The 22,985-nt window shown below is 41.8% G+C and overlaps 2 protein-coding genes across 26 annotated transcripts in view; both read right to left on the reverse strand.

Annotated features, from left to right (window-relative positions):
* Window positions 1-4,047, reverse strand: part of CERS5 (ceramide synthase 5) — a 29,434-nt gene extending 25,387 nt beyond the window's left edge. For 3 of the 18 annotated variants that reach the window (XM_070621261.1, XM_070621250.1, XM_070621255.1), the window contains exon 1: window positions 3,136-3,427. Coding sequence is in view for 4 of the 18 variants with exons in the window: in XM_070621244.1 (XP_070477345.1) it covers window positions 3,136-3,512 (377 nt within the window). In the remaining 14 variants the exon portion in view is untranslated. Of the gene's footprint in view, window positions 1-2,959; window positions 3,110-3,135 lie in introns of those variants that run through there. The other 15 variants (XM_070621244.1, XM_070621245.1, XM_070621258.1 and 12 more) reach the window with 14 other exon arrangements.
* A 2,609-nt stretch (window positions 4,048-6,656) lies between these two features.
* Window positions 6,657-22,985, reverse strand: part of LIMA1 (LIM domain and actin binding 1) — an 81,254-nt gene continuing 64,925 nt past the window's right edge. For 5 of the 8 annotated variants that reach the window (XM_008512483.2, XM_070621234.1, XM_070621231.1 and 2 more), the window contains 5 exons: window positions 22,723-22,830; window positions 18,455-18,512; window positions 16,804-16,913; window positions 10,775-10,908; window positions 6,657-8,933 (listed from right to left, as the gene is read on the reverse strand). In XM_008512483.2, the coding sequence (XP_008510705.1) occupies window positions 7,925-8,933; window positions 10,775-10,908; window positions 16,804-16,913; window positions 18,455-18,512; window positions 22,723-22,830 (1,419 nt within the window). In that variant the 3' untranslated portion in view covers window positions 6,657-7,924. Of the gene's footprint in view, window positions 8,934-10,774; window positions 10,909-16,803; window positions 16,917-18,454; window positions 18,513-22,722; window positions 22,831-22,985 lie in introns of all 8 variants that reach the window. The other 3 variants (XM_008512473.2, XM_070621229.1, XM_070621232.1) reach the window with 1 other exon arrangement.

Genomic DNA, 22,985 nt, shown 5'->3' on the forward strand with positions numbered 1-22,985 from the left:
CTCTCAAACATTTGGAAAGTATTGACCACAGGCTACACCAGAAGCAGTTTGCAAGGTGCAGGCCACTACAATGCAGCCAGTCAGCAGAGGCCCACAGAAGAAAGCCCCTGTTCTTTGGTAGGTAATAATCTCCCACCCACAGTTCTTTAGCAAAATAGTTAGCTAAATACTTTATTTATGGTCAGGTGGCTTTTCAAGTCATCCCTGTCAGGTGAGGCTGCTGTTTTCCAGGGAATATGGGAACTTAAAAAATAAATGCTCAGTGTAGTTCATAAGACGGAAGAGAAAGTAAGACCAAATTGTAAACCCTACATTTATTCTTTGGGACATTCTTAAAACAATACAAATAGAGATAATTTGTCACGGGACATAGTGTTAAGACACTAAAATATGCAGAACATTTGAAATGAAAAAAAAGAAAAATTCAAGTCAAGCACATTATTTTTATTTTTATCTTTTTTAAGATTTTATTTTTTCCTTTTTCTCCCCAAAGCCCCCAGGTACATAGCTGTATGTTCTTAGTTGTGGGTCCTTCTAGTTATGGCATGTGGGATGCCACCTTAACATGGCCTGATGAGCGGTGCCATGTCCTCGCCCAGGATTCGAACTGGCGAAACACTGGGCTGCTGCAGCAGAGCGCGTGAACTTAACCACTTGGCCATGGGGCCGCCCCCCAAGCACATTACAGTAAATAACCAAGAACAAGATGAGCATGGATTTGTTTTCCAAATCCTAGGAACTGGGAATAGGAGGTTAAATCTTAACCCTTGAAAGGGGGTTAAGGAAAGACGGCCACATCATACAGTGGAAAGAGTATGAGGCTGGGGAAAATGATCTGGATCTTAGTTCTAGCTTCTCCCTCAGGTGAGTATGCAACCTCCTGAAAGCTGCAGGATGCTTCTAAGCCTTAGTTTATTGTCTGTAACAGGAGGCTGGGGTTGTAACTCTTACAGTCCATGATTACTACATGAATTGCTTCTAGAACCTAAGTAGGTGGGATTTGAGAAATGATAAAATGTAGGAGAGATGACTAACTGTACCAATATTTCTGATATATCTTTTACTATACTTTAAGAGTGGCTTCTATTACCTTTATACAAGACTAGCACAGTAAAAGAAGAACTGGTAATCCAGCAGCCAATTCTATTGCTAACTAAGGTATTAGGTCTTGAAGAGAAACCAAACAGCAAGAACGCTTCTAGAGTTAAACATTCCTAAGACCAAACACAGGATGAACAAGGTACCTGTCCTTACTAGCCAAGAAATATACTAGAATGCTTTCAGCTCAGTGTTCCCATCCACCCCCCTCCCCTGACACTGGAGCACCATAGAAACATTCAGATAGAATTCCCACAGGTAAAGGATCTTTTCCAGTGGCTCTGCCAGGGGATATATGTCTTCAGCTATCTGGGGGGAACTCTTTGGAAATCTGAAGATATATGTAAGTTTATATAAAACGAGTGTTTACAAGCAAGCTATTTCCTCTTACCACTAATGTGGAGAAATTTCCATATTGGTATATATTTATATGAGAAGCAGAGATTCTTTTCCTAGGACAATGAACTTCTTTTTTCCTGTCCTGAACTGTATATTTTCCTTTTTACTTATTACATTGTCCTCCTCTTTTTTCAGCCCTCATATACAGAGGCTAAGGTGGAAAGTACCTGGATCTAGGTTACCCCTAAGAGAGAGAAGTGGTTTGTGCCTCTGCCACAAGAATACTTAATACAAGGACTATACTTAAAAACTGCGGCACTAAGTTCGCAAGGACCCAGAAAAGGCATTTAGAGCTTTGGGTTTCATTCGATTCTTTATTTTTGCTCTTGAACGTCTTCCAGAGCACTGTGATGACAATATACAAGCACTAAGAATGCATGGATGAATGACCAGTTAGTTAGTTACTAGCTAGTTACATATAACAAGTATTTTTTGCAAGATTTCTGTGTCAGAAATAGCAGGTAAATCAAAGAAGTAATCCAAAAACAGATAATCCTAATTTTCCAGAGAGTAACAGATTATTGTATCTGCACTATATTCCCATCCTAGAAAGGGCAATCCTGCTCTAGATAATGTCCAAATGCACACAAGATGTCAAAAGTGCCATCCTCATTACCTGAGACCTATGGGGAAAGAAGTTTCTTTCCCTGAAGTGTGAGTAGACTTGATCAAAATCACTCACAGCTATAAATCCACATTACAAAATCACCATGTTGTCCTCAGTGCATATCTTTATCTTTGACGGCAGATACAATCTACTCCTTCAAAGAAAAGTGAAATCACTTTTACCAACAACACGTGGTCCGACAAAGTATGTTGCGATTCTGCTACACTGACTTAGACGCTGGCTCAATACAGCTGTCCTCTAATAAGCCCTGAAGCTCTCCATCCTTTCAAGATGACGGCTCCTCCTTCCACCTCAGGCTTCCAAGGCCTGTTCTGCAACTCATCTGACAAGCTTTCCATACTTTGGAAGCCTCAGGCTCCACCACACCCTACTTCTATGAGATCTCTACTCTCCTATGGGCTCTGGCGGAATTTCATTGACATACATACACACAGACACATAGATATATACATACACACAGATGTTCATAAGATGACAAACCAAGGCTTAGGGCCTAACTAATCCTGTTCCCTTCAACTCTCAGAAACCAGGATCCTCACAAATCTTAGATTCCCATGAACCCGCTCCTTTGGCTTGGAAAGCCTGGGTCTTGCGTGGACCCTTCAGCTCCCATGGCCACAACTAGCTCTGGCTCGTGTGGCCCTTTCTTGTTCCTCGCTTCAGGTCTCGGCCGCAGCTCACACTCAACCTGTTTCCTCGTCTGTAGAATCCTTGGAGGTTGGGAGGAGGCCTATAGGACCCCCCAAGCCACCTCCGGGATCTAAAGCTGAATGGGCCCAGCGAGCCCCTCGACTCTCTCTTTCACGTGCCCACGCGCCAAATCCCTGTGTTTACCTAGGTTCCACGACCACCTCGGCCACCCTCTGAGCATCCGCGCGGCGGCCCGCGCTCCCCTAGACCCCTGCTTCCGGGCGTTCCCTGCAGTTCTGCTTCCGGTGCTCGGCCTCCCCCGCGCAGCCGCCCCAGCCCGCGCCCCCGGCTCCCCGCGCCGCCCGCTCGGGTGCTCTCACCGCTCGAAGAGCCGCCTCACGAAGAATATGCCCGCCGCCAGCGGGAACACCGAGAGAATGTGCCGGGCCCGCGGGTAGCCGTAGCCGTCGGCCGGGCCCTCGAGATCGGCCCAGCTCACGTTCTGGGGCAGCCAGAAGCGTTCGCTCCACAGCCAGCCCCACAGCAGGCCCAGGGCTCCCGCCACCGCTGTCGCCATCTTACGCCCGCCCTGCGGCCACTGCCGCCGCAGCCTCAGCTGCCGCCGCAGCCAACGGAACCCGCCGGGAAGCGGCCCCGGGGCGGGGCCGGACTGGCGGCCACCCCCTTCCGGCCCCTTCTTGCTCCCCGCGCATCTCAGCCCGCCTCCTCCGTAGGGCCCGGCCTCTTCCCCGCCCATCTCACCTCCCCGCGCACCTCCCTCACCGCAGTCTCCGGGGCCGCCTTTCCTTGGAACCCCGCCCCCAATCCTGGCCACGCCCCCGGCGCCACGCCCCGGCCCCACCCCCCAGGCCCTCAACGCTGGCGCCGCCCTTTTTTCCTACCGGCTTCGGCCGCGCTTCTCCTCCTTGCTACCTCACGCGTCCGGCTACGACCACACCCCGTATTTCAGGCCCAGCTCCCTTACCGGGACATTCCTCTTTCCGTGCCCAGCCGAAGCTGTTCCCGCTCCAAGACAGGCCATACTTCTCTACACCCAGCCCCGCTCTCGCTCGGGCTTCTCTCTGCGTCTCAGCTGGTCCCGCCGCCGCCTCCATCACCAGTGTTCCGCTCCCAACCTTTTCTTCAGTTAGTGCCACTTCGCGATCTCAACCCCCTTTCACTGTTTTATCCCTTAAAGTGGACTTTTAAAAATCCTTTTATTCTCATGGGGAAAAGGAAATGGAAGATATACAAAGGATATCATCCAAAGGAAAATATAAAAGAAAAAGGAAAATAAATGATAGCCAATGTTTAATGAAGTTTACTATGTGCTAGGTACTGCACTGAACATTTTACACAGGTTAACTCCATCACCCTATGAAGTAGGTATTGTTTTATTTACTGTTTTATGGATGGGTAAACTGAGGTCCAGAGAAGTCAAGCAGCTTGTCCAAGGTTATATAGATAAGTGGTAGAGCTGGGCTTCTGAACTAGAAAGTCTCTAGACTGCAGAACCCTGAGCCTTTATCCTATAAACTTCCTTACTTTTAGGTTTCCACATTGAAATCTTTTGTGGACCTGCATAAACAGGGATGGGAGCCATAGACTAGGAACAGTCAAATGGCTAAACTCTCCATTGTCCCTCAGCTGCGGGAGAACCCTGAACCCTGGGTGCTATCTGTTAAAACCTGGCTACAAGGTTAATTACCACTGGCTAACTAGACAGATCTGAAAAAAGATTAAAAGAACTAAATCTCTACCTCTTGTCCGAGGGCAGATAAAGTAACTCTATAACTAGTAAGACACGCTTAGACCAGAAGTTAGAGAATTTCAAAGGGAGAGGAAGAAGGGGAAAAAAGGAGCCAACCTAAGGATATAAACTAGAAGGTTTACTTTAACTCAGTGGCTCTCAAACCTCAGTGTGCCCTAGCTCAGACATTAGCTTGTCCCATCTCCCACATTGAGAGTTTGCTAAAGGTTTTCTGGGCTCCACCCAAAGAGATTCTGATTCAGGAGGTTCAGGCTAGGGCCCATAAATATGCATTTCTCATTTCTAACAAACCCACAGGAGATGCCACTGCTGCTGGTCTGAGAATCACTGCCTAAAGCCCTTTTTGTCCAAATCCAGCAATGGCTTAATGGTAACCAACCTATATTCAAGATACATTTTTTTTTTAAGGATTGGCACCTGAGCTAACAACTGTTGCCAATCTTTTTTTTTTCCCTGCTTCATCTCCCCAAACCCCCCCTGTACACAGTTGTATATCTTAGTTGCTGGTCCTTCTAGTTGTGGGATGTGGGACGCCGCCTCAACGTGGCCTGATGAGCGGTGCCATGTCCACGCCCAGGATCGGAACCCTGGGCCACTGCAGCGGGAGCGCGCGAACTTAACCACTCGGCCACGGAGCCGGCCCCTCAAGATACATTTTAAAAGAAGTAAGCTCCTTGATCCTATGGGAATTCAAATCAGAGTCCCAAGGAAGAGAGAACATGCTAACTTGGCATGCAGGAACCAGCACACAATGGTCTGGATCTCAAGATCTAGCCCCAGAAAAACACATTCATACCATTTCACAACTCTTAGCTGTTAGGATTGCTGATGAAATATCATGAAAGCGAACTTTGGTACAGCTTTCCCTTTGGCCAGGAGTGATCTGACCAGGAAGCTGGTGGAACTAGGTTGGCCCTGGAGCAATCATAAACAGTCTCCATAACCATCTCAGGTCCCAAGCTGGCCCCTTTTCCTGCTTCAAAGAGAAAAACTCACATCATCCTATTGCCACCACTGACATGCCAATTGGAACAAGCTGTCTTCGTTCAGAGAGCTGTGAGAATAAACACTTTTTGTTTGGCTGTAGGTTATTTTGTTCTCTAAGAATGTTTAGTGTTATCTGGTCATCTCTTGCTACGGACATTCTTTTATTATATTGATTATAGCACTAGTCCTTCTGTATCTATATGTCTATCTTAGCCCTTGAAAGGCATATAAAAGCGTTCTTCTAAGGGTCATCTCAGTCCCCATGTACCTGATATGTGGTGACATACTCCACTGATCTCCATAAATGCTGGCTGTAAGCACTCAGGCTTTTTTGTATAAAGTCAATAGATATGATGAGTACCATGTGGGCGAGTTAGAGTAGCAGTGAGTCACACAGTTAAGGTAGCTAAACTCAAGCCAGGATTGGATATTTCATGAATGTCAGCAGGAGCTTCTGGATTAACTGTTCAGGGAACAGGGCTTTCTAAATGACTTGAGCCTGTCGTGGGGCCAAGAGCAGAAGGTAGTAACCTGCCATCCACTCAGAAGACCAGGCAAGACCCTGGAACACACACTGACCCTGGAAAATGTAACAGATGACTCAAAAAGCATGCCTATCTCCAAGAAAATCCACACTCCCACAGTGCCATTAAAAAGAAAAAAAAAAGTGCCTTAACAATTGGGGCAGTTGCTCCTCATAGGCAAGGAAATCAAACAGCCAATTATGCCTCTGCCCAGAGTGGAAAACAAGCCCATTTTCAGCAGAGGGATTTGAAAATTCTATTTAGCATGTTAGGTATAATTGTAAGGCGAATTATTAAATGTTGAGTACAATTAACAATAAAAAATCACCACTGGATTTTGAATTGGTAAAACAAACAGCTTGTTTTGAATGTACACGCTAATTCTCTTGCCAAAGAGAAAGCTGCTTTTAATTTTCAAGAAAAATTTGTCTTTCTTTAGGAGGATGAAGGTCCAAGATCAGCCCAACACCACCACCTAATGGTGAGATGTATCTATAGCACTTCACTTAACACACTTTAGACCCATTTGTCTTTTCCCAAACTGCTAAGGCAAAAAGTAGGTCTGACAGACTGTAACAAAGGAAAATAATAATGGAAAAGGAACATTGAAACATTCAAATGTAAATTAAAAGCTTTATTGAATAAAAATGTTTCAGACTAAGCAAGACTGTAAGAAAGCAGAATATTTTACATCTCTAAAAAATATTAGAGCTAAATTTCTAAAAATGCAGTACAAAGAAAAGCCTATGGCTTAAAACACCTGTCTCCCAGACATATGATTTGAAGTATCAATTATGTACAACAAATGTACTCAAGTTTATAATGTTCCAAAGCCTTAATACTAGAAAACCAACCCCCCAAAAGGCCTATAATTGGTTTAATTGCACCCCGGGGAAACTGTCTGCCATAAAAATCAATACATTTCTGAGCTGATGAAGTATTAAAAAACTAGTGTCCCAGAAAGGGGACATCAGAAGTGGAATATAGGGTTTGGGGATCTGAGCTCAAGGGGTTTAAGGCGTTTGTTTCTGTTATTCCTCCTTTAAATGCCTCACTTTGCTCTAACATGCAACATGGCAAACAGCAATACAAAAGATCTTGTAAAAATATTGCAGCTTTCAGTAAATTATGAGCAGCACAGATACCACCAGAGAAAAAAGCAATCACTTGGGGTGTAGTCAAACTCATTGGCAAATACCATAGCTTATTTGGGAGACAGTAGATCTCTCCCAGCACCACAGGGTGCTCCAAAAAGATGGTTGTGTTCTATCCCAATAATCCAGTTCAGGATGTGATTTAGAGAGCAGGATGCAAAGCAATAAATTCCTCATATATATCAGAGTAAGAAAATTAACCTAAAAAAATTTTTTTAAACGACTAAATATTTGATCTCAACAGATGAATACTAAACAATTAAACTGGTATTCATTTAAAAATATATAAACTGTGCCCTTTATACTAAAGTGCATTCAGTCATAATGTTTAGGCCCCTGAATCCCTTCTGCATGTTCCCTAATTCCATAGTTGAATTTTCAGTGTAACAATGTACTACTAATCATCTGTCTATTTTCACACAGCCTTTTGGGAATACAGTGGAATCTGGACTACATCAGTTGGAATATTCTCTCCCTCCCATAAGACCTCAAAGCACTTATGCATATCATCATTGCTAAAATAGAAGATTTAAGTAATGTTATCTCTCATATTTAGAACTGATTCACTTAAGCTGCAGTATGGGATTTTTTTGAAGCAAGAACTCTTTTCCGAAGATACTTCCACATAAATTACAGTTCATGCTAAGATATCTGTTTACGTGCATCACTTTGATAAAGGGCAGTGGCTCACTAACACTAACATAAATTTAAGGCCCAGCACCATTGTAATTTGTCATTCCTCATCCTCATCCTCATCATAGTACCGATTTCTCTTTATCTGTTCCTCCACAGACAGCTCTTTGACTACTTCTCCCTCCCAGAATCCCGCATCCTGGGATTTCTGATTCTGGGTAGTGAACTCTTTCGTGGAGGCGCTGTCTGCAAATCTGGACCAATTTGGAGACTTGGGTTCTAGTGGAGACTGCTGTTTGAGAAGGTTTCTATCATCGTCATCTAAGTCTGCACCATGTTCTGTTAGATTCTCACTCCCCAGCTCCAAACCATGAACTTCCTTACTTCTCCTCCCCGCCTCCCTTCCTTTAGATTCCTTTTTTTGCCAGGTTGTTTTTCCCACACTCCCATTCTTCTCAGAGGCACTGGCATTTTCCACTTGTTTCGTTTCTGCTGCTATTTCTCCTACAAACTCCTCACTCTGCTCTGACATGCTCCAGCCTTTTCTGATAGGCGGGGACAAGGTTTTGGGGCTCTTGACCGAAGCGGTTCGAAATGAAGCTGCTACGGTGAATGGGCGGCTTCTTTCCTTCAGTGAAGAAGATCGTCTTAGCTTCTTCAGATCCAGATCTACATCCTCAGGAGCTTCAGGCTTGCTGATTTCATCCTCAGGAGGCCATTTGGGCTTGGATACTTTGATCCCTTCCTCCAGGCCACTTCCTGAACTGCCAAGTTCAGTGGGGGGCGGCCAGGCAATCCTTAACTTCTTGGTTTCAGCTGGCTTGTCTTCTTTCTCTGGCTGAGAGGAGGCCTTGGCTTCCATACTTGCAGTCAGCACACCCACCTTAGCAATGGGGGCATCTTCTACCCCTGGGCTCTGAGGGGTCTCCCCTGCATTTGGAATCTGGGCTGGTCTCTCCAATGTCTCTTCGTTTTCATTTTTGCTTGCCCACAGATCCTTGTGTGGTCTGTGCCCAAAACCTTCATCATAGTTGCCTTTCGATTTAAAGAGTTGATTGAAGTGAGGCTTGCAATAGATTCTCCCATGTAAAGATGCGTATGTTCCTAGACTGTTGTTAAAAGAAAAAGAGCATTAAGTTAACAAATCTGTGCACTCTTATTTACACCAGCAGGCTAAAACTGGCAATTCCAGTATTTATAGACGATGTGTGGAAAAATATCTTTAAAAAGCATATCAGTCACCCAGGATTCTCCTTTTAAGCGCATTTGTGGGGGGTTTTTTTGCTGAGGAAGATTCACCCTGAGCTAACATCTGTGCCAGTCTTCCTCTATTTTGTATGTGGGGCACCGCCACAGCATGGCTGCTGACGAGTGGTGTAGGTCCACACCTGGGAGCTGAACCTGGGCCACCAAAGTGGAGCGTGCCAGACTTAACCAGCAGGCCCCGGGGTGGGCCCCAAGCACATTTGTTTTATTATTGTTATAGATCACATGCTCACTCTCAGGCCTGAACCTTCACAAGAACTTCTTCCACCTGGTACATGCTCCCATTTTCAAATGATTTCACTCCCCTCTGTTAAAACTGTTAAAAAAAATTACTTCTTCCAGGAAATCTTCCCTAAGGAATCCTACCTAGCCCTGATCACTCATATATTTCCTAAGTTTTTATAACCTAACTATTTGTAATGATATTCCTTTGAATCTTTTCCTTCTAGTTTCCCATTTATGTTATAATTTAAAAGCACATCTCTACAGGAATGGGTATAATGCTCTGCAATTGGGTAGCACTCAATAGATGCTACTGACCGAATAACAGTAAGCTTTGGTCATAGGAGAGCAGTGAGAAGTAGCCAGGAAATCTTCGCAGTGTCAGCGCTAGACAAGCCTTTAGGAGATTTGGTGTTACTTGCAGGGTAACAAATTTTTTTTAAGTCTTTTTTTGCAGGGGAAGAGTCACCCTGAGTTAACGTCTATTGCCATGGCAACTGACAAACGGGTTGTATGGTTCTGCGATTGAGAAGCGAACCTGGGCTGCCGAAGCAGAGAGTGCCAAACTTTAATAACTAGGCCATCAGGGCTGGCTCAGGGTAACAAATTTTAAAGGGGGTATAAAAACAACAGCATTTCCAAAGAAGAAAAATAAAAATTTAGAAAAATGTGCTTTGGCGAAAAAAATTAATACAGTGGGCAGAAAAAGCAGCAATGAATTGAAGTTACAGAGGCACATTTTGGCTCAATAGAAGGGAACATTGTTGAGCTAGAGCTATCTAACACTGGACCAGCTGAGGTGAGGAACCAACCCCTACAGAAGTGTCACACAGATTCCAGGACATCTTCCAAGAGTATTTTAGAAGGGGTGCTTGCTCTGGAAGGAAAGCTGGAGGAAGTGACATCCTGGTCACTTCTTTCTCTAAGACTCTATGATTCAAATAAGTTAATATGGAATATTTCCCCCAATTTGCCATTTATATCCATATTTTGAGTTACTTGGAAGAAATGATATATAATAATTATTTTCTCAGAAATAAAATGAAGCAACATAGAGAAAAATACAAGCTCTTCACAGCCTATTATTATTGCTATTATTGCCATTTACACAGTGCTCGGGACGTTTTGAAGTAAAGGTTTAGACAAGTATCTTCTTGAGATTTCATAACTTTATGATTCTATGATCCCAGGGGAAAACATTCTACTAAATTAGGTCACAGGGGGTTTTACCTGCAACCCATATGGTTTAAGCTTCAGTCCTAACATGTAAATTAACATATAAGTGTACCAAGAAGTTTCAAATACCATGACCATTTGATATGAAATCTTGTCACTAAATGGTACTTTTCACTTTTTTTAAGGGCCTTTAACAGCACACTATTAGCATGACAGCTTTTAGTACCCGTGCTCTGGAAGCCAGAGACTCCCTCCAGAGCTCCAACTATACAGAGAGATGGCTGACCTAAGTTTGTTGTTGCAATAGGAGCAACGGAAGCAGCTGATGTGAAACACCTGCTGGTTGGCCAAGAGACGCTCCATCGGGTAGACTGTCTTCTGACATTCCACGCAGGTCTCTCTTGCAGGTGCCTGAAACTTCTAAGAGAAGGAAAAGGACAACTTTAACTAGGAAAGGCAGTGATGAGTTAATACTCTGCTGAGATGGGCCCTGGGATTTACTTAGTTATCTAAGGGCTCCCTTACCTGGTCTGTCAATTCTCATAGGAACACTAAACCTGCTAAGATTCTAAAGCCAAGAGGCTCTCCTGAATTCCTTTCCCAAGTTGTCTGGCTGCCCTAAGTGTAGCAGCCACTGAGGATGGGTGGAACTAGGGCTGGACTGCAGAGAAAGGCTCAGACAGCCACAACACACACACAAAAGTACACATAAAACATTTCCACAGATAGGAAATTAGGGGAAAATGTCATCACACACAGAAGAAAGAAGTTTGATTGTTTGATTCAAGTGCCAAGTAAAAGCAGGACAGACTTTTATAAGAACAGATTGGCTTTGAGCATTAGGAAAAGACACTTTGATAAAGCATCTTTTAGTCTCCTCTGCTTATAATCTTGACTTGTTCAATCATCTAGGCATAATATTTTTAAATAAGTCAGAACTGACATATAAATGGAATAATTTAAAAGGGATACAAACTATTTCATTAGGGCTCCAGAAGAAGGCATAGCACAATAAAGCTATAGGTTCTATAATCTTTTTAAAAACCAGTGGAGAATAAAACTAATGTAATCGGGAGTAGGAGGTTATAACAGACTGGGAATTCATGAACGTAAAGTGCAGAATAAGGGTGAGGTGAGCACAGCTGTTCTACCAGGTCAACCCAATCCTAAAGAACATAAAGTAACTGCTATTTTATGTTCTGCTGAAAGCACTGATAGAAGCCAGAATTCCAAAACTATAAGTTTTTACATGATAAGAAGTGGTTACATGGCAACTAGGTGTGGGGTTAGGGGTAGGGGTAAAAAATCCCTGGACTTGCCCCAGCAGAAACACCTCAGCCAGAAAATGCAGAAGCAGCTCAGGTTAAGGTGACTGGGAAGCTCTCATAGGCACCTTGGAGGCCCCTTTGCTGCCAAGACCAGTGTGGTGGTAAATAATGCAAATGAGTCCCAAGGCCCAGGACCTGAACGGTTAAGGTAAGCCTAAAATAAACCAGGTAACGGGCAAGATAGAATTTTGATTAAAAAAAACAAAAATAGACCCATAAAAAATTCAGACTGCTGGTTCGCTTGCCACATGATTCACTAGGAGGTGAAGCAAACATAGGAATGGTTTTCCAAGTAGATTTGAACAGGAATTGAGAGTAGAAAATGGACCTAAAATGGAAGTAAAGGGAAAGAGCTATGAAAGGGAGTTTAATAAAATTAGTGGTAAACTCCCAAATAGCAACCAGGGATTTAGGAACTGAGTGGAAATGGTTAAAGCACTTCCCTCCACGCCTAGGGGTAGAGTCCTAAGACCACACGCTACAACCTAGTTTACCAAGCATGAGAGAAGCGTTTAAATGTGATCAAATATTATTGTATTGAATGCTGTTGGGAGTAATTAAGGCATTATTTGGAGCTCAGAATTCTTTTTTTTTTATATGGATACTTCCAACAAGATAGGACCTAAGTGGACACATCCTTGCATAGTTTTAGTTAGGTTTTCTCTAAAAGGACTAGGTCCTTGTCTAGTAAGCAGGACATACATTAAAAGCAGAACAAAATTTGGGTATAAGAGTATAGTTGAAGCCATTGGAGAGAGCCTGTACAAATCACAATTCACGTGATGTAAACGTAATAGGACAAATGTATGTATCAGAATGAAAATCTTTTTTTCAAGCTGCAGGGTGGATTCTCTATTTTTAATACTTGACTTCAGAGAATAAGTATTCACTCTGATCAGTAAAGACAGCAGAAGACAGAAATTTCACATGGTATAAGAGGAAATGGATATTATTCTACTAAGGGGAATGGAGGCCCTAGGAAGCACTCCTTCATTACAAACACACAGAGAGGACACACTGGAGGAGAAGGATGCAGCCCAGTGAATAGAAAGGAGAACCTGAGAGAAAGCTGAAAGTTGAGCTCACATTAGGAGGAAAGTGGAAGGCAGGAGCAGAAATTAGGTACCAGGAGCAGGAAGCAGAAGCTGGAAGAGACAAACAGGAACCTTCAATGAATACACAGCATTTAGCGTGCCCTGGAGCGCTTTACCGAACCTAAGCTGAAACTCAGTTATAGCCTCAGATCCAAGAATAAGACCAACGTTTTCTTTTTCAAGTAACTCTGCTAATTGTGGTAAAACCAGCCTCACTCGTATCTGCCTGAGGCTGGAATATATCCCAGCTCAGGAGAAAGAGCTTTTCTGAGTCTTCACCCACACAAGGAGTGTCTCATTAATGATTCTTTAGTGTCTTACTACCTCCCACATCTGAGCCACAACAGCTCTCTCTCGAATGGAGTCTTCACCCACACAAGTGAAAAGTCATTCCTCCTCCCTAACATCAAATTAATAGACTGCTAACTCACATATCTGACTAACCACAAGCTTCTAACTAGCGAGACCTACCAGATTCCCATTACTCCTATTCATTTTTTACAACCCTTTTCAATATTATTTAAGGTTTATGCAGCAGCTGCCCAAGGGCCCTTGTAGTTTCATAAAGACAAGAGGATCCCAACATGGTATAATGCCAAGTCAAAGTGGCTGCGCTGTGCCTTCCCTTTATTTCCTTTGTCCTGGGCTCTCAGCCACGTTTCTGTAATTGCCCCCATGTCTATTCAGACAACAGGAAGCATCGTCAGTGCCCAGAAATCTCGACCATTATGGTAGGCCTGGAGTACATCCTGCCCATGCCTTCATGGCATGCTCAGACTTGGCACAGCTATGTTTAAAACACTGCCAATATCAGAATGTTAACATTTTTTATCTTTACAATATATTTTTTCAGTTAGTAAGATGTTTTTTCCTCTCCCCTCCCTCATCATTTTTCACATGGAGAAACTAAAGCACCAGAATGTCAGGTGCCTTATCAAAGCTCACACAATCGGTAACAGAATTAAAATTAAAACTTGGAACTCCCGACTCACAAATCAATAGAGCATTTTCTAAATTGTCCTGGAATGTTAAATTTCCATAACTAAAGGAAACTCTTTGGGGAAGAGAGCAGATGCTAACCCAAAGGAGAATAATCTCACTAGAGCACTTTGAACAAACTACAGTCTTCACTTTGTTTCAAATTAAAATATGTAGATAATATCTTTGGGATACACAGGAATGAAGTAACCCATAAATAATTGATGTCCATAAACACTGTCATGTCTTTCCCATATGAGGGATCTCATAAGCCTTCTGTTGATCATCTATTGAAAGTTATTTTTCCAATAAATTTGCATGACTTCATCTACATTCTTTCACCCTCTTGTCTTACATATATTTTTCAGTCCAATGACGGCTCTGGTTGGGGTATATATGTGTGTAAGGGAGGAGGCAGCAGCTGGCAACAGGCAGTGAAGCTAACTAGCCTTTAGATAGTGCAATCAGAAGAAAAAATCTGCATCATGTCAGGCCTCCATTCCTCAGATAGAACATCACAAAACGCCTTTCATGCCCTCCTTCCAATTTGTGCAAAATATCTAGGTAATTACACTGAGATTCTTCACCACACAGTAAATAGTTGGGCTGGCTCTGTGCAGCCTTAACCCTTCCCCTGGATTTCTGTGAAACTCTATTTCAGCTATCTGGCCAGTGTTCAAAATACACAAAATCCTTACTTGTAAAACCAGTATCGTTTTCCTATGTTTTATTAAGCTAAAATTTGAAATGAATTGAGGCTTTACCTTAGATGTCCTATTTTCAATAACAGACAGACAGGCAGTACAGAATAGTTTTTTCCAGGATGTGTGGGATCTAAAAATCTACTCCAAGTGAACAAGTCTATTCTTAGCTGTATATAATTTCCCAAAATGTAGAAACAACTTCTGTTGCATGATCTATAGCCACGAGACCAGTTACGCCAGCAGGTCTTCCCATAAACACTTACTTAAGTGTCTATATACTTGCCTGCAGAAAGGAAAGGGTAACTTTGAAGAAGAGAAAATAAACTGCCCTTAAATAAAAGTGTGATGTGACTGGGTCCCATCTCAGGCTTTGTACCACAACCATTTGAGCTTTGGACCATAAGCAAATATAGGGAGCCAGGCCAGTTTACTCCAGTTTTTATACAATGTTCAAAACCTGAGGTGTATGTCCGGTGAAAACAAGTCTGCATTCTACTGCTGAGTGACCATGGACAAAGAAGTAGGCAAGGGTCTGGGGCAGGTGCAGAGGGACCTTTATCTCCATCTCCTCTCCCTGGTATGCCACGAAGACCTAAGTGAGGTGAATTCCTTCGCACATTGTTCATAAGCTCAGACCCTGCAGTTTGAATCAGGAGGGATCTCGAAGGTCCAACCCAGTACACCAGGAGGTCTAGCCTGGCAGTTGAAGGAGGGAAGCAAGACTGGGCTGAGAATTCAAATATACTCAAGAACAGATTTTAGTTCTTAGATTAGCCACAGCATTTCCCTAGTCCCTCAGTCACACAGAATCCATGGCCAAGTCAGATTTGCTAGCTGTTCTTGAACCAGAACCGCAACCCCAGGACTTACATCTGGGCAGGGTTGCTGCTGGAGAGGAAATTAACCCCATGGCATTTGCTACTTTGTTGGATTCCAAATACTGGGGGGAAAAAGTGTGATGACAGCATCAGCAGACCATGAAGGCCAGAAGAGAGGGTCATGTTGACTACATGCGCAGATTCAATCATAGTAACTCAGTTCTTTCTGCCTTTACTTGCTTTGTCTTGCTACTTTCTTCACCTTTTGTTCCTATTCAATAAATCTTACTCTCCTCATAAAATCTCTGCTTTCTTTATAATTTTCATGATTACCTTCTTCACTTCTCCATTTTAAAAATCCATCCTTAAATCCTGGCTTCTCCCCTTTCCTTCTTTTGTTCCAAACTCTAACCTACATCCTCTTTTCTTCATCCTTTTTGTGCACCAGAACTTTCACCAAGGGACCAATCATGCCCACTGTTAAGTGATAAAGCATGGCAGATGCGTGCATGAGGCTGGGGCAGTGTATACAACCCTAAAACTCATTCTACCTATTGAGTTTGTCTCAAATGTTAAAACTTTTGAAATAAAACTTGGTTATTTAAGAGAGCACCAGAGGAGAAAGACACTAAAGAAATGTGGGTATGTTTGGTTATTAATCCAAATGAGTAAATTAGTACAGCATTAGCAAAACATTCAATTAAAACAAGTCAGGTAATAAGCCTAAAATAGGTGTTGAATTTGTTTTAGCTTTGTGTTTATTTTTATGGGACTATATATTTGCTCATAGAAAGGGAAAAGACTGTTTTTAAAAATTGGTGAATAAAAGGAGACCATCGATTGAGCAGCTTAGTAAAATTTTTTAAGGTATAAGAATTTTGTACATTCCTTAATATCTCATATCATACCCTAGAATAAGAGCTACTTGAATGCCCATTTTTACAGCAAATGGGCTGGCCAACCCTCAGTGGAATGTACACGTTTTTTTTAAATATGCTAACCAGCAATCACGTTATGATCAAGTTCCTCAGACCAGCGAGCCACTTTCTTTAAGTTGACATTGCACATTCCTGTCCAATGGGCTGATTTTAGTTAAACAGATTTCTCATATTTCCCATTTTGTGGGCTTTTACTCATTCACAGATTTATAAACTTGGACTTAAAAAAAAAAGCAAATTATTTTAACTTTGTGTTCTCTTAAAACTTTCATGAGTTTTCTCTGAGCAGAAACAGCAAGATTTTCATGGAAAGTGACTGGCTTAACTGTGCCCTTATTTGGCATTTTCACCCCCAGGAAAGCAAAAACAGGTTAGAATGAACATAATGATAAAAGTGCAATGAGCTCTACCAGTAAACCAATGTCTAAAGGTTCGGAGAGAAATTGCCATCATACCTTCACTGCTTTGGGAGGAGGACTTTCAGAAAGGCTGGAGGCTCTGGCATCTGGACTTAGTGGCTTGGGATGGACAGGCTGCTGGACTTCCCTCTTAACCTGGGAGTTACCTGCTTGAGTTACAAAAGGAAGACATTTTATACTATCTCATGGGAAGTTTCAGCAAAGGTTCCTCTCCAAAACAAAGTTTAGTCACTTCCACTAATGACAAGTCCTTTCAACACCAACAAAAACACTGCTTCTCTGTTGAAGAATATTCTAATGCTAAAAGCTATGCTCTTAGGTTCTCTCACAGATTGGGGTCTCAGCTGGGAGACTTTCTCTCCCTTTGCCACAAACAGCAGGAATCCAAACCAGCTTATATAAGGAAATTTCTGCTCTGTAGCATTTGTCATTTTTTAAGGCTATATATAGTCTTTGATGACTTCTTGGTAGTTAACACTCCCAATAACTCTTTCTAGTGTGTTTCAATTGAAGTTGGGAAAACAGGGGAACATGAGGGCAGAAATTTCATACCTTGTGCATTCATGTGTGTGTGGCTCTGTGTGTGTGTGTGTGTGTGTCATCTGAAATTGTCTTTTTGGTCAGTCATATAGCAGATATCCATGAATGAAGATTATGGAAAAAGGCTCCATGAAGTTTTTTTCATAATCATTGACGTGTCACCTGCATAAGTTAATTTCCTGCCAATACATTCACTATGTGGAAAACTCAGAAAAGGCACAGAAAAGTCAGTTACACAGCTACCAAGGAACCATTAAAGAATTCCTTAAAATCTAGAGTTAAGTCAACAAAGGACTAAAAGATTAGGCCTATTTTTCAAAAAAATGTTTTGCCAACCTAGTCAAAACTCAGAAAAATTTCCATTCCAAGCAAAATGATTGCAAAAGGAATGTTCCTGGATTCAAGCAGCAAGAGTTTCTCTGTGAAATTTTAAGGGAGGGCTGACTAGAGACCTGTTTCGTTCATACTTCTACTTCAGACACTGAGTTTTCGGTGTCTAGCAAACTAATAACCTGGGGAGAAGCTAGAAATCCATATATAGTTTAAAAAACAATACACTGAAAATCAGAATCAACAGTGGACATAGTAAAGAAAAAAACCAAAGGTTTTTGTCCTTGGGAAAAGTGAGGTTCAAAATGACTCCAAAATAGAATGAAAAGGTGATCAAATTCAGCACTAATAAGAAAATCTCTAGAATATGGCTAGAGGGCAGACTATGGAACACATTTAGGAAAGCAGGGAAAAGATATTTTTAAAAGGTTACTCAAATACCAATTCTTTCTCCTTGTAAATGAATAAAATTCTTTCTGGCCAAACTTCTATCGAAATGAAACTTCAAAATTAGTTCTTACAGCTTTAACCCTGAAAAGGTTTGGTATAAGAGGTAGAATAAGTTCAATGATAGAAGCATCAAAAGTATTCAGTTTGCCCCAAGTTAATCATATTTAATTGAATTTAACTTCTCCCTAAGCCATGAAATGTGCGAAGGGTATTCAAGCATCAGTATTTAACATCAAGTGAAAGATCTGATCAGCTAAATTACTGGATTTCATGTTACTTTCCCAGCACTTGGCAGCAAGGGGGACACCTCCCAAATCAAATACCGGAACAACCACCTCACCCTCCAAATCTGAGAACAAATGCTTACGGGAGTCATCTTCGGCAGGGGTGGAACGGACTGCCAGGCTATTCTCAGTTGCAGAAATCTACAAAAAAGGAGGGGATTAAGAATCGCATTAAAAATAAAAGAGCAAACTGCTGTTAATGTCATAAAAACCTGCTGACTCCAGTCAGTCACTGGCTGCCTGGGGGAAATAACAGGGCCCAGAACAGCTGAGCATTTAAATAAGAGGCAGCAAAATGTCTTTTATGAGGATATTAACTTGCCTCTCAATTACAGAGTAACGGGAGAAACAGACTGCACTCAACTGCCAAAAGTGTGCATCATCTCCCTTTATAAAAGGAGTTCCAAACCATAACCTACTCACAAAAAAAAAAAAAAGGTAAAACAAAACCTGTCAGGGAGAGCAAAGCTTCTCACCATATAACCATAACTCACTCCAAGGCAAGATAGTCTTTACATAGAGGAACTATTCTTATTCTTTTAATTTCCTAATTCCCTATTTCCCAACCAAATACATCTGCTGAAACAAGTTTGCCAGTATAGAAGACCTTTTGAAAGCTATAAAACAAATTTACCTAAAACCAATCTCTGGTATTATTGTCAAGGTTAGTTTCACTTTTTAATCCCAGTTGCAGAATGGCAGTGTTTAACAAGATTGTGGATCCTACACATCCCTCCCCATACAGTCATCCCTCAGTATCCCTGGGGACTGGTTCTGGGACCATCTGCGGATACCAAAATCCACAGATGCTCAAGTCCCTTATATAAAATGGTGTATGTAGTATTTGCATATAACCTACGCACATCCTCCTCTCTACTTTAAATCATCTCTAGGTTACTTCTAATACCTGATACAATATAAATGCTATGTAAATAGTTGTTACACTGTATTGTGTAGAGAATAATGAAAAGAAAAAAATGTCTGTACATGGTCAGTCCAGACGCATAGTAGACCTTTCAATCCAAGGTTGGTTGAATCCTTGGATGCAGAACCTGCAGATACTGAGGGCCAACTGTGTATCTTTTTCCCAGAAGCCATCAAATTTAAACAAAAGAACTTTCTACTAGCTCTTTCTCTCCTTTCTACTGGCCCCTAGGCCTTCCTAGTATCCTCCCCTTCACACTTAAAATCATGAAGGGTCAATAGATGACCCAATATGGAATAGACTCTTCGTGTAATAGTCTATCATTCAGATGTCAGGGATTTTATGGGTGATGCCGAGTGTTTATATAAGGATGTCTAAGGTACCGAATAAATTTACAATGGAGATTAAGCTGTTGGCTGACAGCACCTGAACTTTAGCATGATCATGTTTTTCCACTCCTCTCTTTTCATTATAGGAATTCTGCCATGGTATAAAATGAACCAGTATAATAACAGTCAACATTTACTAAGTGTTTACTAAGTGCCAGCGCAGCTACTGGAATGATCACCTTCAGGCATTCTTTCATTTAATGATATGAAATAAATTTTCTGAAAGTTGTGCATGACCATAAAAAGCTTTTCAGTTCTTGCTAATTAATTCATAGGTGCATCCATCCCAGGATGTTCTTCTCTCACCCTAAATTTGGTCACCTTGAACTTGCAAGGTAATCTTAAGGCCAATCATGACATCATTGGACATGCCCAACCAGATGACTTCACTGCAGGAACAGCCAGGAGACGGCACGTGACATTTTGCTCAAACATTTCATTAAAGGAAAGCACAAATTCATTCACAAGAGGAGAAAGGGAAGAACATTACCTTGACAAAATATTCTATTTCAGGCAAGTTTACCCTAGCATAAATGTCCTTTTCTAACAAGCTGAAGTTCAAATAGTTTTTAGGTATTGGTTAACAAAAGCCAGGCAAACAGCCAAAAGGATAGCTGTGTCTCTGAAAAATTTTCCGAATTTTAAGGCAGCCAAGGGTTTATGAACCTGCAGTGTGTGCTTGAAAACTATGCACTATCTTTATCTCCTTTCTTCTCCACCCACTCCCCAATTTGTGATTCAGTTTCACTGATGCCCTTTTAAGCTATAATTAAAATGTTCTGATCCTCCAGTTCAGCTCAGAGTTCCAGTTTCAAATCAGCATGAAGACAATAAAGAAGGAAACATGAAATTAGATATAGGGACAATCCAAGCATTATTTTCCAGATGATCCCTTCTCAAACTACGCTCCTAGAGTAGATGAGGGGATTTCAATGCTGGGAATGTTTCCCTCTTCTTTTTCACAGTATATAAGAAAAATTCCAAACATATTTACTCAGTTATTCTTAAGACAATCTCCCTCTTTAAGAAATGGGAGGGGGCAGCCCGGTGGCGCGGTGGTTAAATGCGCATGTTCCACTTCTTAGCGGCCCGGGGTTCGCCGGTTCGGATCCTGGTGCGGACATGGCACCGCTTGGCACGCCATGCTGTGGTAGATGTCCCACATATAAAGTAGAGGAAGACGGGCACAGATGTTAGCTCTGGGCCAGGCTTCCTCAGCAAAAAGAGGAGGACTGGCAGTAGTTAGCTCAGGGCTAATCTTCCTCAAAAAAAAGGGGAAAACCAGGTAGTCTATCGAGAGAACTCACTTGATATCTGAGATGTGACCCATGGGACTAATGCCTGAACCCACTGTTGCAAGGATGTATATAATATATTTGATGATTTTAAGATTATGAAACACATTACTGCCAAGAATTTTGTCTTATTATTTCAACATACATTTGTGATATGTTTTTGTAAAACAAAGTGATTTAATTTTTCTAATTTTTTCCTGTTCTATTCTAAAATCCAAATTTTATAGCCATTAATCTGAGACCATTTTTCTGGGTGCCTAATTTGGTCTAAGTGTATCTCAAGAATTCCTATTGGTGTTCTGTCAATACACCATACTTTTAAAAGTCTGTTATAATCAAATAAGTTTGAGAACTATTGCTCTTAACCCACTCTATTTTTTTAAAAAAAGATTATATTTTTCCTTTTTCTTCCAAAGGCCCCCGGTACATAGTTGTGTATTTTTAGTTGTGGGTCCTTCTGGTTGTGACATGTGGGATGCCGCCTCAGCATGGCCTGATGAGTGGTGCCATGTCTGCGCCCAGGATTCAAACTGGCGAAACCCTGGGCCTCCGAAGCAGAGTGCTCAAACTTAACCACTCGGCCACGGGCCGGCCCCTTAACCCACTTTGATTATCTTCTCACCTTTGGAAGAATGGCCTCAAGGGTGTCAATATGTGGAACAGAAACAATGGTTTTTCTCCTAAGATTAATCACTGTAATAGATTTGAAAGCTCTTTCTCCTTATCTAACCTATTTGATTATCATATTGATGGAAAGACCAAAGAGATCGGGTAATGGATTGGCAGAGAAATGATGAATTCACCTGACATAAATATTGTTACTTACTTCAACCAAGCCATTCATCTAATGATAAGCACATAAAACACAAATTTGACTTGCTTAAAATCTTCCCGTGGCCTTCCACCTTTTCAGTACTACATCCAATCTCTTAAGGGTGGCATACAAAGCTTTTCAGACCCACCCTAGCCCTCTCCCTCCACCTGTCTCTCACTATTGCCTATATGTACCTCATGCTCCACCCAAGCCATCCTGGTTTGGAGCTCTGATTTCTAAATCTCTGTTGTGTCTGCCTGAAATGCCCTTCTTTTTCTTTATTCAATCTTCCCCTTATTCACTTGGCCTATTTCCACACATTCTTCAAGACTTGGCTCAGACATCACCTTCTTGAGGAAGTCAGGTTAAGTGTGCTTAGTCTGAGCTTCCAGAGCCCTGCACAGCCCTCTCACAGCACTTGTCATACTGTTTCATGATAGCAGACCTATTCCTCCTCTCCCTCCACTGTTAGCTCCCTTGCAGACAAAGACCACATGGAATGGTTTGTTTGTATTTCGTTTTTAAGTTTAGCATTTCCTGTGCTTAGCATAGTGCTTAGCTTTCAAAATACTTTTGAGTGAAAGAATGAAATTTTCTTGCATAAAATGTGTTAAATGAAGAATATACAAATACTTTGAAGATAACAGGTTTAATTAAAACAGATTTTTAAAAATCACTTTAGCTCTATGCCCTCTGAGCATACGCTGAGCAAAGGAATTTTCCAGTGAAGGTTCATGATTTGGTCAGTTGTAAGCTGCAAAGCTCCCCAACCGAAATTATGTGACCTGCAAAATGACAATCTGTCCTGGCAACTGTTAGCAAATTCCCAGACACTCTACAGCCTAGAGTTAGAGTTGTTTCTAATTTTAAGCATCTAATTTAGAACACATGCTTCCTTGGCAACTGGACAGCAGATTTTTCAACCCACCTTTTCTCCATCCTGATGGGAGATGCAGACCTCAGGACCTGGGGGCACATTCTCCTTTTGCTCCAATTTATGAGTTTTGATTTCACCACCATTGGCTCTCAACTCATTCTACAAAATAAAAATAGTCTGTGAATTAAAAAAAAAATCACTCTTCTATTCTCTTCATAGCACATCTATTAAATAAACTTGGTATGTTAAAAAAGAAAATTCTTTTAAGAGGCCTCAGGTCAAATCAACCCCCTAATTCTTACAAGCAAAACCCA

This window comes from Equus przewalskii, chromosome 5, assembly GCF_037783145.1.
Source record: "Equus przewalskii isolate Varuska chromosome 5, EquPr2, whole genome shotgun sequence".
In the NCBI taxonomy this organism is placed as follows: Eukaryota; Metazoa; Chordata; class Mammalia; order Perissodactyla; family Equidae; genus Equus; species Equus przewalskii.